The 12,078-nt window shown below is 40.7% G+C and overlaps 1 protein-coding gene across 9 annotated transcripts in view; it reads right to left on the reverse strand.

Moving 5' to 3' along the window:
* QKI (QKI, KH domain containing RNA binding) overlaps positions 1–12,078 on the reverse strand; it is a 299,835-nt gene that overhangs the window by 157,779 nt on the left and 129,978 nt on the right. For all 9 annotated transcript variants that reach the window (XM_024194741.1, XM_024194740.1, XM_024194737.2 and 6 more), the window contains exon 3: positions 8,068–8,184. In XM_024194741.1, the coding sequence (XP_024050509.1) occupies positions 8,068–8,184 (117 nt within the window). The remainder of the gene's footprint in view (positions 1–8,067; positions 8,185–12,078) is intronic.

A 12,078-nucleotide genomic window follows, 5' to 3' on the forward strand; every position in this document is an offset into this window, starting at 1 on the left:
GGTAGGAGGGGCTTCGGTGGGCTGGCTGGAGCAGCCCCAGGCAGCAGGACTTGGGATTCGGCTTTCTGCCCGTGGCCCCAGTGAGTATAATGCTGGCCCTGCTCTCTGGTTTATTTTGGCAGACCCCCTAAAACTTACTTGCGGCCACCAGGGGGCCCCGGACCCGATTGAGAACCACTGATCTGGACCAATGGCGCCGAAACTTCTCCTGTCGCGTCCCTCCCCTTACCAGTAATACATCCTTAGTACAGACAGAATGTAAAATATTAAATGGTTAAACAGTTAACTGGCAAACATTAGTCTAACTGTTAACCCACCCTAATTGTTGACCCCCAGGCCTGCGGGCTGGGCGGAGCAGTCCCGGGCCCCCTGCATTTAATCGATTAACCTTATTTTCTTCTAGGTGCTTACGAACTGATTGACTTATTATTTGCTCCATTATCTTTCTGGGTACCGAAGTTAAGCTGACTGGTCTATCATTCCCTGGGTTGTCCTTATTCCCCTTTTTATGGATAGGTGCCATATTTGCCCTTTTCCAGTCCTCTGTTATCTCTTCTGTCCTCCACGAGTTCTCAAAGATAATCACTAATGGCTCAGAGATCTCTTCAGCCAGTTCCTTAAGTATTCAAGTTGACAGGACCTGATGAGTGATATCCTAGAAGTAATCTAACTTGTCTAAGTAGTTTTTAACTACTATTTTCGTCTCAAATCCTACCTCATTTTCACTGGCATTCATTAAGTTAGATGTCCAATTGCTGGTAAACTTTTTGGTGAAAACTAAAAAAAAAAAAAAAAATCATTTAGCACTTCTGCCATTTCCACATTTTCTGTTACAGTTTTTCCACCTTCAAGGACAGGCTAGGGTGTCAATAGGAAATAAATAGTGGTGATCAGCCCAAGTAATAAATCTCCTCCGTTTGGTTGTATACATTAATCTTGCAGAATCTTTTCAACTCAGAATATTTTGTATCTCCAGAGAACAGGCTCTTTCCACATCAGTCATCCAATCTGTGCAATGTAAGGAGGTCAGATCCAGAGGCACCTTCTTTCCAGTCTGGGAAATTAATTCCAATAGAAGAGAGGTAAAGGTTTTAGAGGGCATATTGACAAAGTCATTAGGTCTGGATATCAAATCTGCCTTGGCCAGGCTAGTGCCAATTAGATCACTACTGCCAAATCCTGTGTGATGTTATCAAAACCCTCAGAATTGGAAGGATGGGAGAATAAATATAGATCCTGCAGGTTTCTGTAAGGCAACTTTCAACTAACACATCAAAATGATTTCTTTAATATGGTTGCAACATGAGAGGCCGATGGTCTCCTTTTCTAGAAATGCTGTCTTTTCTTGAAAGTTCTGAGGATCTTTGATGAAATAAACATTAGGCAATGACCTTTGCCTGGTGTAGAATCGTGGCTTTCTTTCTAGGAACTGGTATGTATGCACCTGGTGACCAAAGAGTGGCCCAGGAGTCTTAACATATGCAAGGAATCATCCACGTTAGTGCTAAAAAGGCCTTTGAAGGGAAGGTCTTCAATTGTTGTCTTATAATTGTTGAGTGTGAACTGGACATCACTGCCTTATCCAGGAAAAATGAAATGTTAGCTGACATAGGGTGATCTTTTACATGGATGATGCTCTTCCTCTAGTACCTCTTTTTAGTATTCAGTATGTAGGAGTGCAAACTGAGCCCTTTGAGAAGAAGTGCAGAAGAGGTGATTCTAGTTCTGGAAGGCGGGGGGGGGGGGGGGCGCGGGGTGTAGACAGAGGCGGACTCTCATATTTTAAGACCCAGAAGTTCCAGTAGGGCCATGAATGCATATTATATGGAAAAGGGGGGATTACAGGCCAAGCTGGAGGACACCAAGAGTACCTATCCTTGTAAGCTCTAAACATTTGATGCATATAGGAGGCCCTCAATTTCCTGAGTCATAAGGGTAATACGAACAGGATGCCTCCCTACTTGGCTCTGAATCAGACACAGTAACAGTCTTCATCCAGATTTGACGCTACCCTAATTGAGGTCTCAGGAAATCTGAGATTGTGCCCTATGTGGTGCTAAAGAGGTATTCAGTACTGCTGTAATGGTGGTAGCTGACACCATAGTTGAGACAGTCAGCACCCAAGAGAGCAATGGAGATGCTGGCTCAGTAAATAGAGATCTCCTGGTAACACAAAAGAGCTCGATACTGAAAAAAAGTTGGTGCTGTAAAAACAGACTGGGCATTGAAGTGCCGTTGATGGTATCAAGCAAGTTGTTGGTATGCAGACTCCATACCGGAGGTAGTTACTCATCTTGTGAGACAGTGCCAACAGTCTGGTACTATGCTCCTTCAGGTCTCCATCAGTAGCTGATCTGGGCCCTAAAGTCCTCTTAGGCTGGAAAAGATGAGGTGATCTCAACCTTTTTTTGCTCTGGTCTGCCAAGGGAAATCTGCCTGTTTTCCAGAGAATCAATGCACCTTTCTACTCTTGCCTGAAGTTTGACTTGAGGATTTAGCAGCCCTACCAGAGTACACAACTAGGACCATTTGGAGGACGGTGCTCAGGAGCTGGCAGCTGATTTGGAACTTCCCAGAACACTTCTGGACTCAGATCAAGCTAGTTTGATGGGTCTTGCTTACCTGGGTCAACAGGGCAGTCTAAAAGAAAAAAATGGAGGTGAGCCTCTACTGCCTCTTGGGTCCATTTTGAAAAAGACATATAGATGCAATATTTGCCAGGAATGTGCCCCTTCCTGAGGCAAAAGAAGCATCTGTTGCAGCCATCATTAAGTCATTTCCCAGGAGGGAAGCTTCAATCATGACTAAATCCCAATACCGGGGGAAAATATTTTTCACCCCGAGTGACAAAAAACAGAAAAATTATACCTATAAATTCCAATAGGAAAACTACACTATATATACACACACTTGTAGACCTAACTAATCTTAACACCACCTACAATATATGGGGGGGGCACGAAGAAATGCCTTGAGACTTGGACACTGGCAGCATTCCGTCTTGCAGCCACGGGCAGTAAGAAGGAACTTGGGGGTGTTTGGGCCCACTTTGCCTTTTCTGGCGTCAATACGAGCTATGAAGATGCTCAGAGTGCATGGGTGGCCCCAATGCACATTTCTGGCTAAAAGATTCCAATCTCCAGTGCCCAAAAGTGGAATACATATGGACAAATCACTGGAAGAAAGATCAGCTTCACTGCAGCTGCTCAGAACCACGTGGGCAGCAATAAATGACAAGAATGTCCATTTAACTCTGCTGATGTAGTTTAGGAAAGCTGAACAGCAGCAGAGAAGAGAAACAACAGCTCAAGAAGTGGATGCTGAGGGAGGGTTAGAGAACAGACCACACCACAAGCAGCAAGGAGGCCGAGAAGGGGCAGAATAAATGAGGCACCCTCCTGTGAGCCAAAAGAATGGCAGAGCACTGGACCCAATTACTCCAAATACTGTAAAAGCTCCAGTGTGGCAATGACAGAAGGAGAAATGAGAATGCTCCTTTTCACTTCCACTGCCATTGAGGTGGAAAGGATGCTTTCAGCATCAGTCACCTGACTAGCTAGAGTAGGGGTTCTCAAACTCCATTGCACAGCGACCCCCTTCTGACAACAAAAATTACGACAACCCCAAGAGGCGGGACTGAAGCCTGAACACCACTGCCCAGGGTGGAGGTGGGAGGAAGCCAAAGTCCAAGGGCTTCAGCCCCAGGCAGGGGGTCTGTAACCTGAGCCCCGCCATCCAGTGCTGAAGCCTTCTGGCTTCAGTCTGGGCAGTGGGTCTCGTGCTTCGTCCCTGGGTCCCAGCAAGTCTAAGCTATCCCTGATGACCCCATTAAAATGGGGTTGCGACCCACTTTGGGGTCCCAACCCACAGTTTGAGAACTTCTGAGCTAGAAGCAGATAAAAGAATAATGCCTTGTCTACACTAGAAAAAGTTTGCCGATATAGCTATAAATTATAGCTATACTGGCAAATCTGCCCACGGTAGATGCAGCTTATACTGAGAAATGATTTTTTTTTTTTGCTGGTATAACACTGTCTACACTAAGGCTTTTGCTGGCATAGCTGTGTAGGCTGGGGTGTGGTTTTTTTCACACTCCTAATCAACATAGCTACGTCGGCAAAACTTAAGTGTAGACCAAGGCTCAGTACACCTCACCAGCATTCAGAGTAGCCCACAAGCAAGAATATCAGCATCCTTCTCCTTCCTGACAGGCAGGTGGGTTATTAATTAGATAGTGCCCCTGGATCTTGCTCTCATTTTGAATGACAACTAATAAATTTAGGTCTGTGAAATAAGTGTCTGAAAACTTTTCAAACAGGATACCCATAATATGGAAGATTAAGAATTAATAAACCTTCATTCAGATAACTATTCAACCTAAGTGCAAGTGAGCTCTCCCAAAATTCTTCCCCTATCCCTTTATGTCTGTTTACACATTACTCATTTTATTATTAGAATTTAAGAATTATACCTTGGCAAACACTTAATCATCTGTCTTTTGGAAACCAAGGTATACATCTACATTTAGGCAAAACAAACAAAGACTGAATGAATTTAAACAGCATCCAGCTTTCTAAACAGACAAATATTTCACTTTTCAGAGAAAGAAGTTTGACAGTTCATCCTTGCAATGTTAACCATATTGTGTCTTCACATTTGACCCACTCTGCAGAATCTGATCTGAAAAAAAGTAGAAGTCAAACTGTTTGTTGGTAAACTAGCAGCTACAATAAAGCTTTCGTGAATAATAGCCGGAATGATCTTCTACTAGATTAAACCTGAATGAGGTTTGAAAATCCTAAAAGGTTCTGGTGAGGTGGTTGCTGGCTCTGAGTCAGGTATGTACAACAGTCATATTCTTCTTACTAAAAGTAAGTTTTTACTAGAATTTTTAACAGAACTTTCAAAGGGTTATTTTCATTAGTAAGCTTCTGCTACAATACATATATATTTTTTAAAAATATGTAAAAGTTTACAGTAGTTACTTCAAAAGATTAATACCCTTAATATTAGTATTAACATTATGGAGTCACCCAAGATTGTTTGCATATGGTCAACCATATGATTTGTTTTAACACACATCGTTTGCCTCAACACCCACACATTATATGTCATCTGAAGCATTCTGAAGCTACTCATTTGTCTAATAGTTCTCATTCTCATCTAGAGGAAAACCATTATTTCAAAAGCCTTTACAAACAACTGTCAAATCTACAGTGTTACATTTGGCAAGTTATATTTTAAAACTCCATACAAGCAATGCCTTAATCTCAAAAAATGAAAATTTAGTTAAGGACTGGTTTATATGTGGAATGTCCATGCTAACGAGTATGCAGGAGGAATTCAGGATGCAAGTTTTAACTACTTTTTAAAAAATTCTCTTATTAATTTTATTCAAGTATCAGTTAGAGACCCCCGAGAAAAACAAGGCAAGGTAAGTCATTGTCCCTGCCCAAGAGCTTTCCATCAAACTAAACAAGGCAGTTATGGGGTGAGAGAAAGGGATGTTAACATAAAAGCACAGTGAATGAAGTGATGGTTTGAAAACGTGCTTAGTTTCAGGAGGTTTAAAATAATTATTGGGTGGCCTTTAGTTATTTTACTTATGCTTGTAATTCTGTTTACACACACACACACACACACACACACACACACACACACACACACACACACACACACACACAAAATGTATTATAGGGCAGAGTGGGTGAGGAGGGAAGGTATTAGATGAAAGGAAAAACAAGGAAGAAGGGACATTCAGGGATATTTTAAAGGAAAGAACAGAGGATCATGGTGTACTAAGACTGAAATAAAGAGACTGAGGGAGGGTGGAAGAAGAGGGTTAAGGCAAGCAGTTTGCCAAGTAGCAGAGAAGAAAAAGTGACCAGAGTAAACATTGTACCAAGCATAGTCTGATGATGTCAGCATCTGAGGTGCCTGCAGATACTGCTTTTGTAACTGCTCCTGCCATCATGAGCATCCGCCCACAGGACAACTCCTGCCAGAAGGTTCTCCCTTCTGAGCTCATATGGCTGGAGGAGGAGTGGGGCTTCCGTGGCAGGAAGTTTAGGTGTCATCTCTCCCTTAGCCCCGAACTGGTATACGTGAAGAAACACCTTTGGTGTGTCTTGATTCAATCAAAATATTCAGGATACATCACCACAAATTCCCATTGTCTTTTTCCAACACATACTATCTATGGTACTTGCGAAATCAGATATTTCTAAGTTCTGAAATACCTTCAGTGGACCAGGAAGTTTTTAGACAATTATGGAAAGGGATTTTTTTTTTAAATTAAAAATACTTCTCTGACGTATGGCCCTTCCATAGATACAGTTGAACACATTTTGGGGCTCTATTTTCATGTTTAACTTTGCTGTAAATCATAAATTACTAATAGAAATTGATTAGTTAGTGGAGAATAATATTAATTGGTTAACTGAAAACTGAATTGTGCAATTACAGTGCACACAAATTTAAGAATTTATTAAAATATTATACTGTGCTTTGAAGTATTGGTCCAATTTTGCAAAAAGGAGAGGTTACTTACCTTCCACAGTAACTGGACTTCTTCGAGATGTGTGCCCCTATGGGTACTCCACTTCAGGTGCACATATACCTTAAGTGCGTTTGATCTGAGATTTTCAGTTGCAGTGCGCATTTGGCCCATGCACGAGCTCCAGACCTCCTCACGCCCCATATCGAGGATAAGAACTGCTCCCAGTTCCTTCTCTGCAAAGTCTCTCGAGATGAGACTCAAAGGGGAAGTAGTGGAGCACCCACAGAGAAACAGGTCTCAAAGAACTCCAGTTACTGTACAAAGTAGGTAGCCTCTCCTTCTTCGAGTAGTATCCTGAAGTGGGTGCTCCACTTCAGGTGACTCCCAAAATAGTACTCATGGCAGGAGAAAGTGACCTTTGGAGCTGAATTTAATACCAACAGGACTGCCTTGCCAACAGCAGCATCTGATCTGGAAGCATGTACTAGGGAAAAGTGTTTGGGAAAAGCATGAATTCATGCCCAAGTTGCAGCCTTGCAAATTTCTGCAACTGATACATTTTTCAACAGTGCATGGACTTGGATTGGGATCTTGAAATAAGGGCTATTTTAGAAGGGGGCTGAATGTGACCAATCTAATAACAAGAAAGAATACATCTGGATACATACTTTTAAAGTCTGCGTAGAAACTGGGGGTCTCTTGGATCTGCCCACAAACAAGAAACAGTTTGGGAGACTTTCTAAATAGCATTCTATGTGGACAGAACCAAACTAATGCCCTTCTAACGTCCAAGCTATGGAAGGCAACTTCTTCCCTGGTCTGGTCTGACTTCAGGAAAAAAAATGGAATGTGGCTAACCTGGTTAACATGGAACTCAGAAGACATTTTAGGCAGATGTGGCCGTAAAGATACTTTTTCCTTGAAGAAAACTGCCAAAGGGACGATCTGCCATTAACGCCCCTAATTCTCCAACTCTCCAGGAAGAAGTGATAGCTACCAAGAAAGCTGCCTTCAAAGACAGGTGTAGCAATGCACATTTAGCCAATGGTTCAAAGGTGGGTTTCATTAGGCAATTAATGAACAAGTTCAAAACCCATACAAGTGTGGGCTCTCTAAGCAACAGAAAAAGGATTAATCAACCCCTTGATGAATCTATCTGTTGTGGGGTGGGCAAACACTGAGAATCTCTCTCGGGGGGAATGAAAAGCTGTAACCGCAATCAAATAAACTGTGTGGCACTCACAGAAAGACCCAACTTTTTAAAATTCAACAGGTAATCCAAACCAGTAGAGAGGGAAGAGAGAAATGGGGAGAACTGCTGCTGGATAGACCAATGGTGAAATCTCTTACTTTTGCAGGTGTTTCTCCAGATGAAGTGGAGTACTCATAGGGACTCTACTCAAAGAGTAACATTAAATATATTGTAACAATTTATTGCAAAAAAAAATGTTAAGTAGGAGAAATAGTTTTTAAGGCCTTCACAGTTATTGTGCATTAGGAAAATGTATGCCTTATGTACTGTACGTAAAATACATATGTTGAAAACTGCTGCTTTAAAAAAAACCTACCTTCTTTTTGTCCCTCATTGAGCCCTTTCCTCGGACCATTATCTTGCATCCTGTTTCTGCCTCAAGCTGTTTAGCTGTTAGTCCTCTGGGACCAAGGATTCTTCCCACAAAATTGAACTGGAATAAAGGAGAGGAGGGGGAAAAAAATCTTTACTTTTTAAATACAGCGATCACAAAATTATTCAAAAATCTATCAAGATGTATTAACAGCTCTCAGATGTCATCATATGTTGCATAAGAGCCTACACTAAATCCTCGATGTAACTAAAGACAAGAAGGCTAACGTTTGTGGACTAAGTAGATCAGATGTTTGTGTGATCTTCAGGCTAGAAAGTAATTTCACTATTTTCTTACATCCAAAGTCATCTCTCAATTTACCAAATTAAAATCTACAGTAATCCCTTCCTGAAACACCCCCTTCCAAAATTTTCTTACACATTTACTGAATACAAAAACATCTGAGAGAATAAAAACAGAAATAATTTAAGCAACATAAAATGCTGAAAATATATACAGTTGAAAAAAATGAGTAAACTTCAGTTTTTAAATAGAGAAAAGTTTCAGCAGAATGCTGGGCTTATCCTCTTTTGCATGACCAGGGTCTAAGAAACAAAGAGATTTTTATTCTATTGGTCCACTACTAGCTTTACACAGAAAATGGCCAACAGAATTTTTGGTGTGCTGCAAGTTTTAGTCATAAAGGAGGAAGATTTTACACATCAGTTTTTACTCAGTTTAGTGTTTGTGTTAAGTGTTCACTAAAAAACTGACTGCCATCAACAAGGGATGATATTCTTTATATTACTGTTTATTAGATTAATTGTACTCAGCACTGATATATCCACACACTGGTTTCTTAAAATTAGTTCCACTCTTAACACTGAAATTCCAATTAACTACATATTCAATACATCGTGGAATTTATATCCATATAATATATATGAACAAGGCTGGGAATATGTATGAAAACCTATTTAAAATAGTGTTTATTTCCCAGACCAAAAATAAAGTCAGAGGGATTAGGTTGAGAATACAAAGCAGTATTTATGGGTAATAAACATTACAGGAATGCTGAAATTATCTCTAAAACTAGCTATAAAACAAAGGAAATTCAGAGTACCGTATATACTCGTTCATATGCCAAATATTTTTGGTAAAAAAGTGACACATCAAAGAGCGGGGTTCAGCTTATAAATGGGTCTACACCAAAATTTGTTGAACTCTATGGAATCTTTGAATTGAATATCTAATACATTATCGTTTTGTTTACCTGGAGAGTCTTGCAGGCATGGAGCCCCTCAGCTCCCTGTGGCCGCGGTTTGCCATTCCCAGCCAATGGGAGCACCACTTCCCACAGCTCTCATTGGCTGGGAACGATGAACCGCGGCCACAGGGAGCTGAAGGGCTCCATGCCTGCAGACACTCCAGGTAAACAAAGTGTCCCGACCCGCCAGCGGTTTACCCTGACAGCCAGGAGCCAAAGTTTACCAGCCCCTGAAATATAGGGTCGGCTTATGAAAGGATCATACAGTTTTTGCTATTTTTACCTAACCATCTTGGGGGGTCGGCTTATACTTATACAAACAGACTAATGAACGAGTATGTACGGTAAATGTTAAATTTAAAACCAATTTAAACATCAAGATAAAGAAATGCATAGCGTGGGAACCCAAACAATCTAAATCAGCCCTGCCACTGGCTCTCCCTAGAATGGATAGACTATTTACCTACCTAACAGGAATGTTGTGATGCTTAATTAATATTAATAAAGTGCTTTCAGATCATCTGATTAACAAGATTCTGTAAGTGCAAAGTAGCATGCATTAAAATATTTGTAATAAGGGGAAACAACACTGAGTTGATAGACTACCTACAGGTGTAAGTGAACATTATATTAATTTCACAGCATGTGGGAGGCACAAACATTAATTCATTTTTTGTTTTATTTTCCACTGGTTAAGACACTGACCATAATTACTCTATTTAATACAAAAACAAACACTGTCTTGCCTAAATGTCAAGCTGTTTTAGAGTGACTTTACTATGGGGAAAATGTTACCACATACTGTTTTGTATACTGTTGAATACAGCAGATTTCTAATACTACACATTATCAGGAATTCATTTAGTTTTTACAACTTGTAAGCTTTACAAAAATTTTATTTAATCTTAAAATAATTTTTGATCTGGTACTGATGCTTTTGATCATTTTTCCCCTTCTATAAAGCATGTGAAAGGAGTTCAGATAGATCTGATTATTAAACTAATATACAGTAAAACCTGTTCCTTTAACATGTTCAAGCTTTTGCTAGATATTAGTTTGTTTTTAATTTCACTGCAATACTTTTTTCTTCATTGTATCCTGGGCATTTGGGAACACATTAAAGGATATTTTTAACACATAGGAAGAGAAGCTACCAGCTGGCCCAATCTGAAGTATAAACCTGAACTACGTGTCCTAATTTTGTACATTATTCTGACAGCCCTTCAATGTCACTGGTAAGTGATAATTTTACTTGTAAATCATTCAGGTATGTTAAATAAGTGGAAAACTACCATTCAGCAGTGAAATCCCTCTCTGTGTTCCATGCAGAGGAACAGCAATGAGAACAGAAATAGGAATAGAAAAATGGAAATACAAGCAATGAAACTCTTATGTGCTACAAAGAGGTTTAACAGATGTTCAACTATCACAAGGTACAAATCACAGCTACTTTTAACAAATACCAAGACACAGAAATGCATTAAAGTTTACACAGATCTGATTAATATTGCCGAAGCCTAGTTTTTAACATCTTCTAATTTAAAAAGATCTTAGCTGTGCACTTGTTCTGCAGTCACCTACAAATCCACACACAAAGATATTTAAATCCATAAACAGCATGCTGAAAGTTATTTATCATTGATCAGGACACACAGGTGAATGAAGACAGTCAGGGATGGATTCAAACACCAAGCTTCTACTTTCTTAACTCCACACTGGGCAGGGGCTCTATATGCCCACTCCACCTCTCTCTTACCCTATCACATAACAGCCATTTAACAGAGTCCAGTGTGGGGTTACAGGGCTCCCACCAGAAACTCAGGATAGACACTCCTTAGTCTGCCCCTACAACTCAGCACACTTCTAAATCCGGTCATGCTCTTCCCACAAAGGGGGATCGGAGTCTGCAAAGACTTCAGGTCTGCCCTTTTCTCCCAGAGGTACAAAATCTACCAATAAAATCTTAAGTCTCTTATCCTCTAGGAGCTGACCCTTTTATCTTTTACCCACACTGGACACTGGCTGCAAACTGCGACAAACTAAACATTCCTATAAACTCCTAATATTAAATGACCAAATCCTATTCTTTTTAATCCAACCATGCCTCCATGACAACTTCAAGGAAGACCAAGAAACACCGGGCAATTGCCAATTTGGCAAAACAGGAAAAATTCCTTCCAGCTAAAAGGGACAAGAATTCCCCCAAATCCTAAGAATAAGTTCAAATTAATGGGGCCACTCAGCTCCCAGCTCTTTCCCCACTGCCAAGCTGGCCAATGGGAAGCAGAGAGCCCAAGGAGGAGGGCCCCAGATCTGAATTCTTAGATATGGATTCTCCTTCCCTTCTAGGACATCTCTCTTACTGCCAAGGCAATCCATTTCTCAACACTCTTCTGTCTTCCTCAGTTCCTGCACCGAGGGGAAGTCTCTCCCAGCCATTCCAGCCCCTTAATGCCACTCCAGCCCATCTACACAGCATAAAGGAGCTCGAATGGGAGGAGAGTCTCTCCCCTTACAGACAAAATATGGACTACATTAAAGGACTGAAGCAGCATTTACAGACTTTGGAAAGTTGTGAATGATGTACCCAGAAGGCAGCATGATCTAGTGGGACCAAAGGAAAGCACACAGAGCTTAGAAATTCTGCATACCAGTTGAGGCAATGCTCAGAGGAGACAATGGGAACTTCAGCATTGCCAACTCTAGTAATTTTAATTGTGAATCTCAGGGTTGTTTTCTTATAGACC

This window comes from Terrapene carolina, unplaced genomic scaffold (genome assembly GCF_002925995.2).
Source record: "Terrapene carolina triunguis isolate 2854851 unplaced genomic scaffold, T_m_triunguis-2.0 Scaffold85, whole genome shotgun sequence".
In the NCBI taxonomy this organism is placed as follows: domain Eukaryota; kingdom Metazoa; phylum Chordata; order Testudines; family Emydidae; genus Terrapene; species Terrapene triunguis.